The 22,457-nt window shown below is 43.7% G+C and overlaps 1 protein-coding gene across 10 annotated transcripts in view; it reads right to left on the bottom strand.

The window, feature by feature from the left end:
• Positions 1-22,457, bottom strand: part of Carmil1 (capping protein regulator and myosin 1 linker 1) — a 270,478-nt gene that overhangs the window by 3,185 nt on the left and 244,836 nt on the right. For 2 of the 10 annotated variants that reach the window (XM_085831210.1, XM_021180627.3), the window contains 6 exons: positions 20,516-20,628; positions 14,379-14,802; positions 10,658-10,739; positions 9,205-9,417; positions 6,833-6,973; positions 3,925-4,074 (listed from right to left, as the gene is read on the bottom strand). In XM_085831210.1, coding sequence (XP_085687336.1) covers positions 3,925-4,074; positions 6,833-6,973; positions 9,205-9,417; positions 10,658-10,739; positions 14,379-14,802; positions 20,516-20,628 — 1,123 coding nt within the window. Of the gene's footprint in view, positions 1-3,924; positions 4,075-4,404; positions 4,430-6,832; positions 6,974-9,204; positions 9,418-10,657; positions 10,740-14,378; positions 14,803-20,515; positions 20,629-22,457 lie in introns of those variants that run through there. The other 8 variants (XM_085831212.1, XM_085831213.1, XM_085831215.1 and 5 more) reach the window with 5 other exon arrangements.

The following is a 22,457-nucleotide window of genomic DNA, read 5'->3' as shown; positions in this document are numbered from 1 at the left end:
GGGCCACAAAATATGGCAGTGGGGAGGAGAAGAGAGCAAACATCACCAAGTTAACCCTTTCCTTTCTGGTTGCTAACACAGAGTCATACTTAGCCATAACAGTAAAAACCACATGGAGACTAAGAGGAAAAATAAGAGTTTTAAGAAGGCTATTCACTTAACTAGATAGGGACACTGCAAACACATCCTAGAACAGAGGTGGAGCACGATAGTAGAGCCTGCGTGAGGCCTTGGGTTTGATACTTAGGACCAATGTGTGGGGGGGTTCATCCTAAATACACCCACCTTCATTGATTAAATTGTGATTGCATGGGAAAAGGACCCTAGTAGCATCTGGCATGTCCTTCATATTAGATGCAGGCAGGAAGAACCAAATGCAGAAATTGAAGAACTAAGCTCAGCACTCTACTGGTCTTCTAACCTAGTCAATCCCGATCCCTGGCACAAACAACTTTGCAGAAGGTATGTTCTTTGTTGAGTCAATTTCCAGCCCTTAGGGAAAACATCTATTTCATTGCATGCCATTATGATGCCAAATGCAGTAAAGTAAAGAATGCTAGGGTGTCCTGATGTGTGAGTCTAGCTATACTTGTATATATTATCATCCCATGTACTATTGATGGGTAAAAGATACTCAAGAATATGGACCAAATGGTAACTTATTAAGTGGAAATACTGCCTAGCATATTCAAATCTTGTCTGAGGTGGAAATAAATGTGGGGAACCTCAAGCATAAGGTCTTCTTGAAGCTGACTCAACTTTGCATATGTATATATGCAAAATTTAAGCTTCTAAAATATGCATACAGACTTGGAGTTAGAGATTCACATGCAAGCTTGGAAATGATTTCTCCATCATAAACTCCAGGGAGATAATATCTTCTAGGATAAAACAGGGCATTTCTTTAAAATAATACTCTGTAGGTGGCCCTGCTTTTTTATTTTATTTTATTTTTTAAAGATTTATTTATTTATTTATCTTAGGTATATGAGTACACCGTTGCTCTCTTCAGACCAGAAGAGGGCATCAGATCCCATTACGGATGGTTGTGATTGTGAGCCACCATGTGGTTGCTGGGAATTGAACTCAGGACCTCTGGAAGAACAGTTTGTGCTCTTAACTGCTGAGCCATCTCTCCAATCCCGGCCCTGCTTTTAAAAGTCTTTCTAGCAATATTTGGAAAAAATCCCAAACAACTGCTGACTTTTTCCTGAAAATGTGTTAATTGTTTTGAGATGGAGTTTTATGTTATTCTTAACTCTCTGTGTAGCTAAAAATGACCTTGAACTCTAGACCCTCTTGCCTCTACCTCCCAAGTACTGGGATCGTAGGTTTACACCACTATAGCTCTCTGTAGGTCTGCACCACTATAGTTATTTGCTCTTGAAGAACTCTTACAGGGGGCATGGGAAGTAGAACCTGGATCTGGGTCCAGGGAAAGAAAGTCGAGCCAAGCACTAGCTCACAGACTGTGAGACCAGGCAAGAGTCTGTGGCTGCAGGCTGGATTATGGAAGCGGCAAAGAATATAGAAAGGGACTCCCAGAATTGGGTTGTGACACAAACATAGCCAAACAATAGCGGGGCTATTTTCTTCAAGAAAATAGGATAATTGCTAACAAAAATATCACATCTTATCACCAGAGAGGAAAGGACATGAGATCAGTATCAAAATAGCCCCACGATTAAACCACATCAACTGTGACTAAATATGCAGCATGCTTGGAGAACAATAGCTTCCCTTTGTTTCATGAACACAGGGCTTGGGGAAAGCACGTTTAGTGCCAACGGGATTGCTCTTAAAAGACTTGAGAGTCCAACCCATGATTCTGTCAGTTGCTCTGCTAAATGCATTAAAAACAGACTAACCAAGAATGACTGAAAAAGCAGAGACTATGGCATTCTCAAAGGTGGAGAATAGGCACTAACAAAACAACACAATAGACACAAATCACTTTAATTGAAGTACCTGTGAAATTTTGGGGGTTCCCTATTTCAAGGCAGAAAAGTTAATACAAGATGGTCCCATTTAATCCTACCAAAATTTGACCCAACCCATAACAAGGAGAATGGTAAAGAAACTACTGAGGTCATGGGAAAGTCAGACATGGGCGCAGGGCTTCTTCTCACAGCTTTCCTAGGAGTGGGTTCATCTCTGTAACTATCTCCTTTCTTTCTCTGTTTTATTGGCCGATAGATGTGGTCCCAGGGGTGGTTTCCTGTGTGCCATGTGAGTGCTTTCAGTGGTTCTTGTTTTTGTACTAAGGGTGCCTTGTTAATAAGAGATGTAAGTGGATCTAACATGTAGATTTCCAGAATCTAGAAACATTCATGTGACCTCAACTGTACTTCATAAAAGACTAGAGATTTTTGTCTTATGAAGTCTCAAAAAATAACGCCTTCATTCTTTACAAATGTAGCTATCCACTGATGTTACTTTCTTATGATTGAGATTAAGAGATTTTTTTTTTTTTTTTTTGCTAACATCAGACTACATTTTGTATAAAGCAAAGTATTACCCCAGTTCTGTGATACAAATACATCTACTACACAGGGAATCACAGTGGAAAGTAAAGTCTAGGTATGGAATGTAGCTGAGCCATATAGAGCCCATTATGCAGGTGCAAAGTCCTACATTCTATCCTTAGCACAACACCCAACCACCATGTTCATTACAAGTAAGGGACCCATTAAACTGACTTTCTACAGAACAGGTGCTTCTTGGCTCAGCGAGAATGAATGCTCTACCTTTCCATGACTTATTCTTCTTGCTTTGTGCTGTAGGCTCTCTCTTAATTCTACCCTGTTATTCAGCTATAATACCGGAGCCAGGAAAGGGCCACAGGGTCTTCTCATAGCAATGGTTTGTAAGCCAGGCTCTGGATGTTCTTGCTGATGGTGAGTCAGTAGGGAATTTGTGAGTCTTGCATCTGCCCCCAGGCATACTCTCTAAACATAAGCTTTCTCTATCCTAAGTCATGCTCACCAACTTGATTTCAGAATGCTTAGAGAAAATGGTGTTCATTACATTGGAATGCTGGGCCTCATGTCCGACCACAGGCATCTAAAGGCTCTCACATGGTAACCTCTGATAAAGTGTTATAGGAAGAAAAGAGCTTCACTCGAAGGGCAGATACCCTTTAAGGAGATCTCACATAGCAAAGTATGTTAGTTATATTCTTCTTCCTCAGTTTGCTACATTGTCATTTACATGACTTTTTGCACTGTGGTCATTGGAATGTTTTTCCCTAAGTCAGTGGCAGTACTGGCTGTAAAATTACCCTCTAGAGGGTAACACCAGTTGTGTCCCCTTTGTGTTTCTCAGCGCAGTAAAAAAGAAAAGTTTACCATAGGGCTTAATGGAAGAGAGAGCAGAAAAGGGGAGTGCTGGCATTTCCAATGAACTGTGTCTTAAGGTGGAAAAGCTAAAATGAATTGGTTGCCTTTTAAGGAGGAAAAGCTAACAGGTAAGAAAAATCATGTGTGTGATCCAAGGTCTGCATTGGACTGGGGCCTTTTTGTTGATCTTTCCTAATAGTATGTGGTAATCCCTTAGACCAATGTTCTATAGGGAGATGTACTCAATTGTTCTATAAATTTCTAGCTTAACTCCAATGAAAACTTAATGAAAAAAAAAAGGAAAGAAGATATATGACCCCAAATATAAAAATTAACATTCATGCTCACTAAAATGTGAATAGACAAATCCCTAAGGTAACTTGAAGCTCCCCATGATCTAGTTTTAGATTTTGATTTCATATTTGCCTCCCCGAGGAGGGACCATCCTGTTGCCGAGTAGAGTGAGGGTCCAGTCCTCTAAAGGACCTGACCCAGCCCCCACCAGCAGCTACTCAATTAAAGCTCGTTTGTTAGCGCCAGTTCATCAGCTTCAGGCCAGCGAGGGATGAAAACCGAAGGCTCTAACCATTTGTTGGCTGTGACTTCCTGTACCCAGGTGCATTCGCTTCCTCTTCTGCAATGGCGAAGTAGAGTTTTGAAGATCTTTTCCCTCTACTGGAAGGCTTCCCACTGTCATGATCTGAATGCCTTTTGAAATAATCTCCTCTTTGCACTACTGAGGAAAAGGGATCCGGTTTACCCTTTATGGTAGCAAATACATCAATGTGTTGACATCCATGTTAAAATGATAAATATTAAACCTTAAATATCAGCTCATCCACCCGAGTTAGGACTCAAAGAATTGAGTGTTGGTCCTGGGCAGATCCACTGTTGTCTACAGAATTCATCAGCCAACATTATGGAAATGTGCACAATGAGGTGAGTTCTGATCCTGCCCCAGAAAGGTAGCAACAAAAATGCTCCCATATTACCATTTTGATTCCAAGGTGGATTAAAAAAAATCACATTTACTATGGAATAATTTGGAAGAATTACAGTCATTTACCTGTTTCAGAAATTAGTTGGGCACGCTAATCCAGAGGGAAGCAGAACAAGGAAAGGAAGTAACCAGCATAAATAACACACAACAGGCAGAGGCAAGAGAACGGCTTCTAGAGAGAAAGGCAGGGCTCATGAGTGGCTGCCATGTCTTCTACCCCACCAATGACCAGCTAGTTCATTGGCTGAAGCCAACGTCTTACCCCTCCGACGTCTGAACACTGTGTGCAGACTTTGTGTATTTTCAGCCTGACGTCAGGACAGAGCACCAAGACTGTCAGTAGTTCCTTCCGGATGCAGACAGGAAATAAACCTCAGGGAGGGCTCTGCAGTCTAATCAACCCCCAGTGGACCAGTGGATGAAGCATCACTAGCACTTGCCATTGCTAGGAAGGAGGGTCTGATTCAAACACCTATCCTAATACTGGAGCTCTTGAAGGGCTGGCTCCCTTGTTTGGATTTCCTCGCTTTTCCACAGCAGCTCTGAGCTTGCTAGTGGTGTCCTATGTTACTTCCATTATCACCAGAGGCTCCAAGACACATTCTTATTCCTGATAGCTTTGATTACCTATCAGGTATATCCAACTTTTTGACACTTGGGAACCATGCAATTGAGTTAAAAACAAAACTCCCCCAAACCACCAACACCCGCGGGAAGCCCAATCGCTTCAAGTAAGCAGCATTTTGTGTCAAGCTGCAGTCTTATCTGCTCTCAGCCAACTCAGCAGCAGGAGACTCTCGGGTTATAGACTGGATGCTCCCAAGCAGGGATTATTTTCCAAAAAATATTCTACTCAGAAATTTATGAAACTCAACTCTCTGGCCCCCCCACCCAATTTTGTGTGAATTCATTGGCACTTCAATGGTCTTTAATAAGATGAATGTTCCCACACATCATGACCCCTTCCCCCATTTCTCCCCACTAAAATCCTCTCAGGCATTTTCAAAGCTTTCTTAAAAGCTAAGGAGTGAAGACAGAAACTGCAGAATGGAAAGACAAGAAGAGTGCCAATGGGGAGGCACTGAGTGGAAGACCTAACTGTGAGAGACTTTTAAGGGCTGAGGTTGCTTTGAATGTTAGTAAGGCTCTTCTCTGTATACCCCTTCTACAGCTCTGGCTGTGATAGCAAGTACAGCATCTATGCCCTCGTTGTGAAATGAGAATCAATACCAGCTCCCTCTTTAGCTTCTTTGACAAAAGTAGTTTATCAGCTTCTGTCCAATCCCTACCTTCATTTGTCTCTAAACAGTAGGAGAGAGATTTCTACCTATCAAATAATTTGCAGAATGGAGACAGAAGAGCAAACAATGTTATTTACTTTCTTATTAGATTTCCTAAGTCACAAGAATAATAGGCAACTGTGCCTTCCATTAACTCTGCCTAAGACTATTACCAAGAAAAGAAAACGAGCTACTAGAGCCAGCAAGATGACAGAATCGTAAAGTACCAAAATAAATATAAAGTTAACAATGCAGCCCAAACCACAGCAAGGATCTGGACATGGGGATTAACTGCTTTTTTTATAGTGCATATCTGCTTTAGAGATAGCATTGTAAGATACTTTACCCAAATGCCTACTGTGCATTGGAAATACTAAAGAAAGGCCAGGCAAGGTGACTCACTCCTGTAATCCTAGCACTTGAGAGGCTAAGACAAGAGACTCACTATGAATTTGACTGCAGCCAGTCTGAGTTACAGAGTAATTTTCAGGCCAGCCACTACATGATGAGACCTCTGCCTCAAAAAACAAACAACAAAAATACATAAAATAAAAACTAAAGAAATAAAATAAGTAGGAGAAATGAAACATCATACATATTACAGTGATCTCAGTCTATTTTGGGGGGTATAGGGGCCAGCAAGCAAATTATAGGAAAATGCCATTTCCACCTCAGTGAACTAGAGGGAGCACACTGGTACAGTGATACTCTGGGAGTGTCTGTCTGCAAAGGGGCCACACTTCTGAGAGGTAGAACATTCACTTTTGACCCAGAGAGTCCAGTGAGCCTCACTGTCCCACAAGGCAGATGGCATACTTCTGAGCCATGGCAAAGTTAATGCACTTCAGGTGCCCTTCAACTGTGACGATGGTGACATACTTCCTAGCTAGGGGGTGCTTCCCTTGGAAATAATGGGACCTAGAAACTTAGTCATGAGTCTTAGCATGCTGCGAGCCAGATGAGAACTTTCTAGCCATTACTCCTGTAGAGAAGGTAGGTCTCTGGCTAGGTGGCTTGGCTATTCTGTTCATTCTTCATGAAGCCCTAATGTCAGACATAATGACAACTCATGTGCCCTCACTGGTCCCCATATTTAAATCCAAGGGATGCTGACTTGAACTCCAAGATACCGCTTAAGTCTGGGACTAAGTATTTCCTTTTGAAATGACACTCTTTGGGGAGAATAAATCCAAAGGAAAAAAAAATGTTCTTACCTTCCTGGGAGAAGCTCCTAGGACTGGACTGTGAGCTGTTCTGGCCATCACGCTCCTTGTCCGAGGAGACTTTTTTGAGGATGGGTGGAAGGAGGGCAACTTTAGGGGAACTAGGACCAGATGGAGAGTCTGGGGTGTCTTCTACAGGAGTACAAAGACACAAAACAAACTGTTCTACAACTTGTATTCTAACACACATGTACATACATACACATATGTACATGTTTCTGCAGACATGGAATCCAGTACTTTAAGAGTAATTTGAAATCATGGACTTTTGGACCCATCAAGGACTTTGGTTTCTGGCCCTAACAAGAAGACTAAATGATCTCCTGGGCTAAAAGGGCATGCAGACAGCCAGGATTAGAATTCTCCATTCTTATTTGAAAGCTGGCATCACTTCACCATATAGGCCAGGTAAATCCTAACATACACATGACTCATAAAAAAAAAAGAAAACTTCTGTATTTCTGCTAAGCGAAGTAATTAGCATTCACGAACAGTAAAGAAAAAGCAGTGACAATGAGAAAAAGCTGAAATACATACAGATCTGAATCTATGCTGCAAATATTCAATGAGCTAACATCTGACAAGGAGACTCTAAGTGAACCATAGGTTCCTTCTGCCTCAGACACAGTGTTGTTGATTGTCTTAAAACATGCACTGTATGTGACACAATGCCCTTACCAATTTTCAGAACTAGTAAGTCACAACACACATGTACATACAGACACATCTGTATGTTTCTGCAGACATGAAATCCAGTGCTTAAGGAGTAATCTGAAATCATGGACTTTTGGACCCATCAAGGGACTTTGGTTCCTGGACCTTCAAGGAGACTGAATGATCTCCTGGGCTAAGGAGGTGTAAAAACAGCCAAGATTGGAATTTTAGATCTTATCTGAAAGGACTTAGGGACTATCTATGCTCTTTCCCTGCTCCATTAGCACGAGGGATTCTCAAGCCAGTGTGTCCACCTACACGTGTGTGGAAGACAGCCTACAGGCAGACTCTCTTCGGCCTCACATTCTCACTTCTCGTCTCAGAAGTAAAGTTATGACAAGACCCAGTGACCCTATAATCCCTCGGAATCATCAGAAGGAGACAGACTTGAAACACCACTGACTTCTCAAGCCCTTTAAAGCACCTATGAATTCCTGAGCACAGCTCCTGGTGTGCCATGAGCTACCAGATAACTGGCACAGCTGAAAGGAAAGTTTACAACAGTAAGAATAATAGCTAGCTTTACTTTTGGCATCGGCAACTAGGAACTGAGATTCTCCAGGAATTAGGTTAGATGCTATGGGTTGTTCCCTTACTTCAACAAGAAACACATGTAGCCCCTAAAACCACCAAGCCTTCTGTTGGCAAGTTCCTGCTTTTCAGGAACTTAGTCTGTTTGTGACTCGCCTCATCCTACAGACCAGGCTGGCCTAGGACTTACTATGCAGCCCAGGCTAACTTCAAACTCAGCAATTCTCCTGCCTCAGCTTCTCAATTGGAGGATGCAGATGAAGATAATGACAATTTGATGAAGATAGCAAAGGCCTGGCTACATCTCTACCTGTTTCCTAACTTTTCTGGGGAAATTATAGAGAAGAGGAGGAGAGCAGATGTGTAGCTCATCATATGTCAGCACATTACTGATTCAACTTTTGATGGTTTGAATTTTTTTACAATATTTTTAAAGAAGGCCTGATATAGAACTTTTTTTGCATAAGAGAATGAGGCAGAACTCAACCCCTTCCTAGTACTTAACATTTCTGTAAGACTTTCTACATCAGCAAACACCTTTGTAACTGGCCGGAGGAGTCTCTTGCATAGAATGTCTTTTGGACAGCCTTAGCTGTACCTAGCACACATTCACATCAGCAATGCATCTGCAGAACATTTGCACCATTGGAGGAAATCTTATTTTCAAAACAGGCCCACAGTTTGCCAAAATCTGTCCTAAACTCTGATATGTCAGCAGATCTGCTGTACAGCTACTCACTGGCTGATCTCACTGGCAGCCTTTGTCTTTAATTGGCCTCTGCATTGTCTGAATACCCGGGGGTGGAGGGGTGGGGTGGGGGTGGGGGAGATGATTTCAGAAGTGAACCTCTGCTGACCCAGCACACCCAGGGTGGTTTTCCTCACATCAGGAGAGTTTTGGGTCCTACCCCTCATATATGGCGGGCCTTGGTGATGAATCTGTTAGTCCTCACCAGGTCCCAGGTCCTTTAGGTTTCATGTTTCCCAGTTCTAGCTTCCTATTCTCCACCCATTTCCCCCATCCAAGGAGTCTATCCTATTTCACCTACTCTTGTGGCCCACCCTTGGTTACAGCCAGGCCACATCCAGTCTGACTCCCAGACTACTGATGTCCTTACCAGGTCGGGAGGCAGTTCTTGGCTTCTGAGGGATAGAAGGCCGGGCTGAAGGGCTGGGCTTAGGGGACTGAAGGAGGGGCTTTGGGCTGGTGGGCATGCTGGAGGAGCTCCGGGACCTGCAGCCCCCATCCACTCTGGGTTCAGCTTTGGCATTCTTTTCTGGTGTTCCCAAACCAAAGCGGGCCTCTGGAAGACCTGGTTGCAGTTTAGGCACTAAAATGAGAAGTGGGCCAAAGCACATTTTAAACATCAAAAGTCACAGAAACCAATCCTTTGAATACAGCTCTGGATAGACCATGGTTACCATCTCTCACCATAGATCTTCAGAACAAAAGCATCCATAGCATTTTAGAGTCAAATGCTAGTGAAAGGCTGATTTTCTTCACGGAAACGTGATGACTTGATAGCACATCTGAAAAGGGTCTCGCTGGTCCAGAGACCAGAGCTGGGGGAAAGGACTCTTACAAATGGCCTAAGTCTTCCTTCCTGTTTGTGGAGTCTGCTGGGCTTACTGACACTCTGGGACCACCCACTTCAATTTCTCTGTGAAGTGCTTGCTTTGCTAAATAAACGGCTGCAGTAGTTGGTGTCTCTCCACTGAATTCTTTCCTTCTAGAGGACAAGAGCTGAGAGATGCTTGCAGTAAGATGTCATTTTTTAAAATGACATTTGCAAGTAAAAATAATTTCTTCAGAAGTTTGAAGCCTTTTGGGTCTTTCTGAGAGCTGACAGGCGGGACAGGCACACCAACAGGAAATGCCTTGGTTCTGGGCAGTGATCAACCCATTACGGATCTGGCTACAAGTTGAAGGAAGAAGGCTGTGCTGAGGGCTATGCCCTGATCGCAGGCTTAACGAAAAAAGCAGTTCCTGAAATGTCATCCCATCTGTCCCTATTGATACTACAGTTGCTGTCTGCAGTTAACATGCAGCATTCTAAGAGGACTTACAAATGACCCCTAGTTTCCTTCCAATGTAGCTTCTCTACTACACCTAAAACCTCAGGAAACAGCCTGGGGGATTCTATTCACACCTGAGTTACAGGAGAAGAGTACTCCTCCCAGCAATCAATCAATCAATCAATCAAAGAAAAAACGCCCTCCTTCGATACTTCATAGCTTACTGTTCAAAACATCATACCTAGTTCCTTTACCAGAATGCCCACAATTTAGGAATTTGTCAAAAAGAAAAGGTAGGGATGTGTGTGTGTGTGTGTTAGTTAACCTGAATTTCCTACATCTGAGAAATCAGGAAAAAAAAAGTTCACTAAAATGATGGCTACAGAGACAGGAGTAACACCTCGGGAGGAGTTGGGAGGAGCTGGGATGGGAAGGGACCGGTGTTTTAGGTTAGGGGGGAGAACGCTTTTCCATTTGTATTCTTCCAATTACAGGCGAGTCCCCAAATCAGAAGGTGAGTGGTTTTCCTCAGGGTGCATCAGTACTTCCACTTACCTGTCGCCCCTCCTTCTAAACGCTCTGTGTTGCTCGAGACTGGGCTGGAAGGATCCTGGGAGATGACATCATTGCCGAGCTTCTAAAAATTCAAAATACCCCCCCCCCCAAGAGTACATTTGAAATATAAAGGAAAAGAAACAATATAGCAGATAATGAATAATGACAGATAATGGCTCCTGCACTCAGTCACTACGGAAGGAACTATCATTGAAGACCACGAAGGCTTGCAGCACCCACAAGATCCACATGAGGGGTCACACTCTAGAAAGGTAAAGGATTCCAGGTTTGCAGTCTAAGAAATCTACTTTTTCTGTATGTTTGTGCTTGCTTTTGTATTATTTTGAGATTGGATCCCACTTTGTAGCCTAGGCTACTCTAGAATTCACTATATGTAGTCCAGGCTGGCCTCCAACTCATGATCCTTCTATCTTAGCTTCTCAAATGCTGGAGTTTTAGTCATAAGCTTCTAGGAACTCTAGTTTCAAAAGCAACAGAGATGTCAGAGAGACAGCTCAGCAGGTAAAGGCATTTTCTGCCGAGCTAAAGACCCATGTTAAGGTGGTGGGAAGACTGACTCCTGCAAGTTTGCCTCTAACTTCTCCACATGCACTGTGGCACATACATACCACATACAAACATACACACACGAAATACATAAGATTTAAAAGCAATCAAAGCTTGTCCATCCTTGGTGTACTACGCAGGCTTAAGGGCCTTCCAGTATGCTAGGTCACCCTTGCCACTGATACAGATCCGTAGGACATAGCCTTGCCATCAGGAGAAAAACGCAGACGACAGGGCTCTGCTGCTAGGATGAAACTCAGGCCCTTACACAACACCTAGCTACACCCTCAGCTCCCAGTGGGATTTTTAGGGCCTGCTGGGGAGAGGAGTTTGTGATGGCCTAGGAGGGGCTTAGGCTAGGAGCTGAAACTGGACAAGAAAATGCAGCTTTCTCCCTCATAGTGCAGAAGGCCATGTTAGAGCAAGGGCCTGAAATACAAGAGGTGGAACCAAAAGCCCAGCGTCTGCATAAAATCCAAGAATTCTATAGGTAAGGATGACCTGCGCAATCTCTCATGCAGCAACCCAAAATGTGGTGTGCTGGTTCCTGCCTAGAGTTTCACCAGTGGAAAGGCTAAAACAGGAACCTTGCGGCCAAGTTCAAGGCCAACCTGGGCTACACAGTGAGGTGGGAGTCAGCCTGAGCTACAGTGTGAGATTCTGTCTCAATTAAAAAAAAAAAATTAAAATACAGAAATGAGGTGAGCAGGTAAAGTGGTACGTAGGTCCTCTGACCTGCAGGCTGATGACCATTCCTTAAAAAGCAAGAGGCTGCCACTCACTCCTACATTCAATATAGTATCCATAGTGTAGGAGATTAATTCCCCATGACACATTGGTTTTCATGCTGTTCATTGCTAGGAGGTAGCAGAGGGGTGCAGTGGTTTCTCAGCCCCTGGTTCTGAGCAGATCACAGTACCACTGTGACAAAAAGCATCACTATGAAAAAGTGACCCTGAGAAAAGAGGACCCCATACCAGTCCTCTGTGCAGGTGTTTGGAGGGCAGAGTGTGACAAGCCATGAAGTCCTATCTATGTGGGGTTTCCCATCTCCCCTTTTAAAATGGCAGAGCCAACTGTATCTCAACCATTGATGCTCATGTTATTACCTTTATAAATAACTCAGAACATTTTTAAATAAATAACTCAATGCTTTCAGGAAGCATTCTAACACTGAATTTTGAAAGGCTTTGATTTTTCTGATTGAATAACCATGACTTTTTAAACAAATACTGTTTAAAAGGAACACTAGGTGGCACTATGAGAACATTGACATAAACCTGGACCACAAATGTAACTACAAAACCAGAAGGATTCTGTTACTCTGAGCCAATTCACGCATCAGTCCCAAATACATGGGAAACCACTCTAGACTTCCTGACTTTTCACCAATTAGCTGTTCATCCCAGGACACAGTGATAAATACTTCATTAGGAAAATACAGCATTTGCTGCTATACATTTATAAAATATTTAGGCATCTGGCTCATGGTGGGGTTGAAGTATTTTTCAGCACCCTGCATAGTGAAGGTCAATAGGCACCAGTAGAAGACAGTTATGCAGGCTCTCCCAACTTTGGGCTATAGGAAGGGTCTGAGGGGCGGAGTAAGGGAGGTAGCTGTAGCTGGGAAATTGCTGGGTAGAACTATGGTGAACAGCTGCAAAGCTTATGGGATGCAGAGTTTAATAAACAGCAGATGTGAAGAGATAACACGAGAGCCCTGTCTGCTGTGTAGGCCACCTTTTACTTCCTCCAAGCCAAGGCCTACTCGGGAGAACCGTTTCCTTCCAATGCCCTGAGCACAACACATGCACAATTTCCCTTTCTCTGGGGAACCTTTCCTAGAGCTCAGGACGGTGCCTACAACCTGGGCACTCTATCTTAATAATCACTACAAGGCTACATCCCTTTAAGAAGCTATAGAAGAAAAAAAGACAAAATTCCAAAAAAGAGACTCAAAACAGTAACGCAGCTGGGTGGAGGTTGACGGATGAACTTGTGCAGGTCCTGTGGGCGGGGCTTCATCTCCAGTACCACAACGCTTCAAGGGAGGGAGGTGAACCATCTTTAAGCTGAATTTTGAGGAAACTCAACATTTTTATTTTCCTTTTTCAAAAATTTCCTTTGGTGTGCTGGAGAGAGAACTCAGGTCCTCACACATGCCGGGCCAGCATTTGACCACAACGCTATATGCTCATCCTTGGGACTTAGCAACTTCTACTGGTGTTGCTTCCTCCACAGCAGCAGCAGTGGACTCAGTAATCAATCCGTTCTAACAGGAGACCCTGACTTTTTTCTTTTGAAATTTAAATGGAGAATATGGGAAAGGACTTTGAAGCCTGGAAAGAGCTTAAGCTCTGAACGACATGGGGACGCAGTAGGCCTTTACCGGCTCTGCCTGCCACCTGGTCCTTTTGTCTGTTGGTTCTGCCATCTCTAGCCACCTTCAGCATCTCTGCTCAGATTCGCCAGGGCCAGCCCTATCTGGGGACCAGTACTTGCAGGCTTCTACCAAAAGCACAGGGTAGCCAAAGGTGGGGCATACCTTTAAAGCCCCTTGGTTCTCAAGAGTGTATAGCTCTGAGCTAGGCAATAACCTCAAAGAAGGCACAGGGGCTGAGTCAGGGGGGACCACCAGGGGTTTGGGGCCACCCAGTGCTACACAGAAAATCTGACACCAACCTGAACCACAAAGTGAGTTTGAGGTGAGCCTGTGCTACTGTGTGAGACCCTGTCCCAAAACAACTAACATATTAAACAAAGCCGGGCCTGGGGCAGGGAAGACAAGCCAGGAGTTCGGAATCCGGACTCTGAATTCTTTGGGAATAAATCTTTAGGTGTTACATTTTTAAACATTTTCTTTGTAAGATTTATTTTATGAGTGTTTTACTTGCATGTGTATGTATATGCACCTCCTGTGTATCTGGGGCCCTTAAGAAGAGGGCGTCTGGTCCCCTGGAACTGACGTTACTGATGGTTCTGAACCACCATATGGATGCTAAAAACGGAACCAGGGTCCTCTATAAGAGTAACAAGTGCCCATAACCACAGAGTCATCTCTCGGGCACCCAGAATTTACATTTCCATCTAACCAACAAGCTATTTTTCTGTATCTCTTTCCCCAACGAAGCAAACGTACAAACCCCTTCCTCACCTTCTGCGCACATGCTGCCCTCCGCTCCTGCTTGGCCTTCATCTCGGCTAGCAGCCCACTGCCCATCACTTGCACATAGCGCCGGCCACCCTGCGGGCTGCCCCTGCTGTCATTGCGCTCAGCCCTGCCAGCTTCCTCTGCTGGACCCTCCTCCAGGGGTTCCGGTGTCTTAATCTCTTCTGTGCGGTCTGGAGCACCATTGTGCTCCGCTGCCTTTATCTCCTTCCTGGTGGTATCCACTGGTGGGCTCCGCATTGCCCCTTTTGGGGAGGAGAGCTCTTCCGTCATCAGGACTGTGGGTGGCCGCTCAGATCTGGACCTGGATTTAATCAGGTTGAGGAAGCCACTCCTCCGAGAGTCCCGTTTTTTCTTCTCATCTCCTTCCCCGAGTTCGTGGGCATCTGAGGAGCGCGAGGATGACCTCCTGCAACCACAACCAAGACATAGAAACTGTTGGCTTGGCTATGAATACAAGTTCCATGAGAAACTTACCAATAAACAGCCACATTCTGTAGCATTTAAAAGGTTAAGCCTGGGCTTAGAAACATAAAAACTGAGAATCTTCCTCACACAGCTTCCAAAGAGGAAACAAAACGCACAGACTATGAGCGAATCGAAAGGAGTCAGGCAGGATTGAAGACAGACTTGTGCTTTGTAACAATTGAACACTTAAGGGTGAACTATCTTGGGGTATCTTGGGACATAATTGGGCAACTGCTTTATTTAATTCGAGGCACACTGAAAAGGGCTTCCTTGACCATCAGTAATTATTAGGTAATTGGTGAAATCCAACACTTAGTGCTTAATCCTGGCAAATATTTGGATTGTTGATTTAATGGAATACACTGCTGAAAGAAGCGACAACAACAACAACAACAACAACAATAAAGACTCAAGGCCAGGGAGCTGGTAGAGCACTACCTGTGACTCTAGTATTTATGAGATGGAGTAGGAGGGTCAGGAGTTCAAGATCAGCCTTAACTATATGAAATTCAAGGTTAGTTGGGCTACAGGAGACGCTGTATCTAAAAACAAAACTAGACAGAATAAGCTTAAATTTTGGGATACATTAAAACTTGGGAAGTGGGGAAAAACCAAAACAAACAAACAAACAAACAAAAACCAACCAAACAAAAACCAAACAGAATGAATGCCACAAGGGACCAGCCGCTCAAAGCTGGAGACAGGGCCTCCCCATAGCTCCTCAGAAACTCCATCAATACTGTAAAAAAGGGTAAATGCAAAGGAAGAACAATAAAAAACCCACACCACCCTGGTGAGAATAGGAACATTACTTGGAAGCCCAACGAGCACAAAATAGCTTCATGGATCTGAGCGCCTGAAATAAAAACTAGGGGTCCAGGAGCAGCTAGAGCCTCAGGGGCTGCAGAGAGCAGAGCAGGGTACTTCCGGAAGTGGCCTCAGGGCTGCAGAGGGCAGAGCAGATGACTTCCTGAAGTGGCCTCTGGGGCTGTAGACAGCAGAGCAGGGTACTTCCGGAAGTGGAAGTGAGTGGGAAGCTTGCAGTGGCATGAACAGGACTGGCTGAAAACCAAGATTCACTGAGTGTTATTTCCACTTTTCAAGCCACTAGGTCAACAATGCCCAGCCTATCCCAAACTCATGAACCAGAGAAACAGTGCAACTGAGGGTATGTGACACAGCCAAGCCACAAAACAGAAATATAAGCAAAATGTGACAGAAGTGGGACATTTAAGGTTAAACAGCACAGCACATGTGAATAAGAAACTGGGAGAGAGGAGGAGAGAGTGAATAGATTAACAGAGGAAACAATGGATTGGATAAAAGTATACTGAGGAAACAGAAGAGATTTACAAAAGAAACAATTCAAGACCCAAAGAACCAATGGGCATGATTTGAGAGTCAGACACTTTACGTGATATGTGCCAACAATCTGGAATAGCAAAACTGCACCCCCCCCCCCGGAATACAGCACCATAAAACTTTGGTGTCCAAGAATACAAACATACCAAATGTTTCCAGAGAAGAATACAAACAGACCAAATGTTTCCAGAGAAGAATACAAACAGACCAAATGTTTCCAGAGAAGAATACAAACAGACCAAATGTTTCCAGAGAAGAATACAAACAGACCAAATGTTTCCAGAGAAGAATACAAACAGACCAAATGTTTCCAGAGAAGAATACAAACAGACCAAATGTTTCCAGAGAAGAATACAAACAGACCAAATGTTTCCAGAGAAGAATACAAACAGACCAAATGTTTCCAGAGAAGAATACAAACAGACCAAATGTTTCCAGAGAAGAATACAAACAGACCAAATGTTCCCAGAGAAGAATACAAACAGACCAAATGTTTCCAGAGAAGAATACAAACAGACCAGACCAAATGTTTCCAGAGAAGAATACAAACAGACCAAATGTTTCCAGAGGAGAATACAAACAGACCAAATGTTTCCAGAGGAGAATACAAACAGACCAAATGTTTCCAGAGGAGAATACAAACATACCAAATGTTTCCAGAGAAGAATACAAACATACCAAATGTTTCCAGAGAAGAATACAAACAGACCAAATGTTTCCAGAGGAGAATACAAACATACCAAATGTTTCCAGAGGAGAATACAAACATACCAAATGTTTCCAGAGGAGAATACAAACATACCAAATGTTTCCAGAGAAGAATACAAACATACCAAATGTTTCCAGAGAAGAATACAAACATACCAAATGTTTCCAGAGAAGAGGAAACAAAACAAAATGAAACAAAATCATGTCACAAACAAAGGATCAGGACTGAAGATGACACTGGGTTCTTTGGGGGAAATTCTAGAAGATAGAAAATTAAGGAACAGTGTTTTCAGCATTCTAAAACAAAATGCTTTACCCGATTCAATACCCAGGAATACGATCAGCTAAAATGGGAGATCTTAACGTTATAGAAACACATTGTTAACACCGCTTTCTTAGGAAGTAACCACTGGAGGTACTCCGCCAAAACAAGGGTGAGACTCTGAGAAACAGACAAGACACAGGGAGGTGGTGAGGGGAATTCACTTACAGAGGATGAAGGGGATGCCTCCTCCCCTGCCCCCAAGTCAGAGCGATGGAACCTGAGGGGCACAGGTGTGAGATGTGTCCACAAAGACCAGACGAGAGTGGACTGAAAGATGTGTGCTCTCACAGGAGATTTAAGGAAGGGAATAAAGGAGAGCACTGTGGGGGAAACTAAGTAAACAGAAAAGGATAAATTTCAGAGGAGACAGCATCTATACCAGAGAACATGTGACCACGGCATACCACACACAACAAGGGTAGTAAATACAGGGCTAGAATGAAGCACACTGAAGCAACCACTGAATAATTAGCTAATAAAATTATCATACAATTAAATGAAGAAAGTCAGAGAGGGGAGAGAAGGGGAGGGAGAGAGGGAGGAAGGTAGAGAGGAGAAGGAGAGGAAGAGAGGGGGAATTGAGCAGGGTCAGAGAGGATGCACTATCATCCTCTGTAGTCAGATGTTGACAGAATTACTACTGAAAACTGAAAACTAGGGATGAGAAGTATTCTTAGGGAAAAGTGGGAGCCAAGTAAACAGTTAACGGAATAAACAAGTTGCTTGTAGGGAGCAAGAAGTGGAGAAAGAAATAAGGGTGTTTTTTTTTTTTTTTTTTTTTTTTTTTTTTTTTTTTAGTTCAAGCCTTGTAATTTACTTGACATTTAAAATTATGAACAAGTAACACAGACTTCAAGCTTTCTTTACACTAATTTATGATGTTTTACCTAATGTCTGACAACTTATTTTTATAACAGAATGTAATTAAAAAAAACACAACTTTTTGTGGGTCCCCTTGAGAGTTGATGAAAGGTGAGCCATGGGGTCCTTGCTCACAGAAACATGACCAGAATTCCAGACTAGCATCTTTGAAGAAAACAGATGTTACATATCACCCAGATATCATTCAAAGACAAGCAGAGAACAAAATTGCTGGTCAGGAGAGGAAGTCATGGTGGGGCAGATGGGACAGAACACTTGGTCCACATCCACAGCTCACCCATTTCCCAGTAATACAGTCGAATAGCTCAGCAATGGCATCTGTAATCACACAGTGTCACGACAGCCATCTTGATGTGTCTATCAGCAGTGACTGTAGGCCAAGAACTATGGTAGCCTGTACTAAAATTCTGACGTTCCTGAATGTGGCAGTGTACCCCTGGAACCCCAGCATGTGGGAACCTGAGGCAGGAGGGTGACTGAGAGTATACATTTTTCCTGGGCTGCTTAGTGAATTCCAGACTAGCATGGGATGCAGTGTAAAACTGTCTCAAAAAATAAAATAAAATAGCAAGGCAAACAATAACAATAATAATAATAATAAAAGCAACCAACAAAATATAGAATAATAAAAGACTCTGAAGCAATAGGGGGAAAAAAAAGGCCTGGGTATCAATTGTGAGCAGAACTCTGAAGCGGCAGCGATGCATCAAGAGGGAATTCTCATCTTGCACTGTTTGTGTTGGTGTTTCTTAGCTCTTTTAAGTTGAAAATGTAGTCCTCTAATCCTTGAATTCTAAAACAACCAAAACCCAAGCAAACTCTTGAAGGATTATACTGCAGATTTGTATAGAGGGGGAAAAAGAAAGGAAGAAAAGAAAAAAGAAGAGGCATGAAGCCAGCAATTGGCATGATTTAATTTGTGAGAATGAAGCATTATTTAAAACAAAAAAAACCCAAAAAACTATCCAAGAATAAATGACATATTGGTGGGTCTTTCTGCCAAGTTATGCTATGTTAAGCTGCAAGACTGGTGTAAGAGACGCCCAATAATTAGGTGCTAAAGCTTATGAGCGTCTCTAAGCTCTAGTGCCATGGCTATGAGAGTTAACTTATTTCCACTCTGCTGTCCTGCAGAGCACAGATAAGACTCATCAATCCGCAGCCCAGGCAAGCCCTTCCCCAGCAATCCCGCCTGCCAGCCCTGGGCTGTCGGCAAGGTTTAGTATACTCTGAACTTCATCCCCAAGGTGAAGCAGCATTCTTCACACACATAATCCAAGCTCAGAGTGTGTTCTGGGATGGATCAGCTTTTAGTTACAGATTTGACTAACTTCAGAAAAATCATGTATAAAGACAGAAGGGTTTTAAGGTGAACAATTTTTTTTTAAGGTGTGGTTGAGGCAGGATTATATAGCTCAGGCTGGCCTGGAATTTACTATGTTTTCCAGGCTGACTTCAAATTTATAATAATCCTCCTGCCCCAATCTCCTAAGTGTAGGACTGGAAGCAAGTGCCACCATGCCCACCTCCAGTTAAAGTATCATTGGCCTATCTTCTAAGGAAACAGCATCCTAGTAACAAGAAAATAGAGGAAAGTCTTCAGAGGACACATCCTTTTACTTTTCCTGTTGTCCTGATCAAAGACCTAGAGACAAAAGCTAGTTAAGGAAGCAATGGTTTGCTTGGGCTCACAGTTCAAAGGTACAGTCCGTGATGGAGAGACAGTCATAGGTACAGTGTGAGGTGCACATCTACAGGAGGGAGGGAGCATGCTCAGATGGCTTTCTCCTCTCCATTGAGTCTCGGACTGGATGCAATATGGTTGCCAGTAATCGGGCTGCATCTGTCCATCTCAACGGACCTCATCTAGATAATGTCCCACAGGCATGCCCAGAGGCTTGTCTGTGTACTAGGTGATCTAGAGCTGTCAATACCAACACAACAGTATAAGTTGGAGGGTCCAGCACCATTTCTCCTGCCATTTTACTGCCCAGCCTGCCAACAGATCAAACTATGAACAAGAAATCAAAGGATGCAATGCCAGTGTGTGATGCTCACTGCCCTGAGACGGAACCTTCCAGATGAATGAGGAAAGCCCCTGGCCCAACAGATGTGTGGCTTGGATGTGATGGGTGGGCACTGCTATGGGACAGGTCTCACAGTTCTTCTTTCAGCAGGCTTGTGGGAAGAGCTTGAAATTAGAATTTCTAACAAGTTCCCAAGCAACAACAATAATACTTTGTTGGAGAACTCGTTTTATAAAGTTCAACCAAACAGCCAATCTCTTGAATGAGACTGTGATGCCTAGACACATTATAACCATTCGCTGCTTGAATGGGAATGAAAAACTGTTTTTAATACATGACTGGAAACTTACTTGCAATCCATTTTAGTCACCTTCTTGGTGAAAAACTCATCTACCCCTTCATCCACTCTGCCCATGAGGCCATTCTGTTCTCCATCCTGGGGCAAGATGCTGATGGTACAGACCTGCAAGAGAAACATGACTTCACTCCACAGTCAAGTCAATGTGCCTTCAGTTTTGCCGGATTCAACAACCTACAACATGGCCACGATTCATTACAATAGTGATCATGTGATTTACAGGAACAGAGGCCAGGTGTAGAGCCATAGCCTAGTGAGGACAAAACCCAGTTTACAGACAAGCTGAGCGTGAGGTTGGTAACTGTGGGGCACAGGCTTCGATGACATCAGGCATGTTTAACGTGGTATAGCTGTAGAGGGGGATAGGTCTCAGGACAGTCTGTTAGTAGCCCTGGCTGGCCTGGATCTCATTATGTAGATCAGGCTAGGCCGGCTTTGAACTTGCAGCAGCCCTCCTGCTCATCAGTGTTGGGATTTCACCACGTCCACCCAAGAAACAGGTTTACAGAAGGCACTGTAAGCAGGGACTGGTGGGTGATTTGTATGACTGGACCAAACAGGCTGTGAAAAGTTCATGTCTGCAAAATGCTACAAAGGAAAAAGACAACTATAATCTTAGTACTGGGGAGGCAGGGGGATATCTAGGAGTGACTTCATTTAGCTGCTGCACCAGTTTTTCCTGCTTTGAGACAGAATTTCTAGCTATCTCCAGAGGTCCCTGGTAATATGGAGAGAACAGAGGCTCCAGAGATGGAAAGTATAAAGTATAGCTCCCCTCAGGAGCAGCTGCTTACAGGCCTTGGTTGCAGCTCCCAGCCCCTCTAACTCAGCCCTGTCGTTTTAGAAATAAATAACAGAGAAGACAGGTTGAGAGACAGCCAGCATGGCTAGAGACAACCCAGGAGGAACTTTAAAAGGCAGTGGTTAGAGGGAAGCTCAGATCCAGACTATGATGAATAGAATCAGGTCAGTGGAGTTCAAGTCCCAAAGCACATGCTGATAACATTCATTTTCTAGCAAAAGGAAACGTTGTGACGTGATTCAAGTCTCTTGTGTCAACCACAATCGGTATCAGATGCAAAGAGCAGCAGGACTGTTGGAGAAAGAGCAGGGATCACCCTGCATAGGCAGGATCATGCACGCTCACCTCCGGGAGCTTTCCAGCCTTCTCAGGTAGGTCCCTGATGCTATGCACCTCTAATGAATATGGACTCTCTTACAAGGTTAATTTGTGAATGGCTAGAAGGTAAGTGGTTCCTGTGAGGTAAAGGCGGTTCAGACAACCATCTTGTCTCCCTCACCAGGGTGACTGAACAGAAACACTTGGAACTGTCTTCATAAGTCAGAAGGAGCCAGACAGAAGGCATGTCGGTCTGTTAGAGACACTGTGACCAAATGTGCCCAGAGAAAGTACTTTGGGAAGTACTCACTGTGTATTCTCAACCCACAGCAGTGGGCATTTTCCTATGAGTCAGAAGCCATGCCTCCCAGGAATTCATAGGTATAGAGGGGAAAGTTGAGAATATGTGATATAGAGCTATCTCAGGGTAAAAACCAAAACCACAACCCTCCTATAGTGGCTTCACAAGCTGTGCACCAAGCACAAGTCCATGAGAACTACTTTTCCTTGTAGCTGTCATCTCTGTGGGACCAGAGGGGAAGAGGCAAGGAGGACTTCCTGGAAGAAGCTTTGTTTCCATGGAGATCTGAAAGACCTGCCAGTATCATCAGCTACAGGAAAAGCAGGAAGAAAAGGATGGAGAGAAGCCTGAAGCCAGGATGGGCGTTAGGGACGATTACAGGGATGGTAGGGGTGGGTAGTGATAGCTGAAGTCAGGTTTTGCTTGTTTTGCTTTGTTTGACACAGGGTCTCTGTAATGTAGACCAGGCTGGCCTTGAACTCACAGAAATCCACCTGCCTCTGCTTCCCAAGT

This window comes from Mus caroli, unplaced genomic scaffold (genome assembly GCF_978045245.1).
Source record: "Mus caroli unplaced genomic scaffold, Mus_caroli_1 scaffold_15, whole genome shotgun sequence".
NCBI lineage: Eukaryota > Metazoa > Chordata > Mammalia > Rodentia > Muridae > Mus > Mus caroli.
The sequence above is the reverse complement of the archived record's forward strand: the minus strand, read 5'-3'. Positions and strand labels throughout refer to the sequence as shown.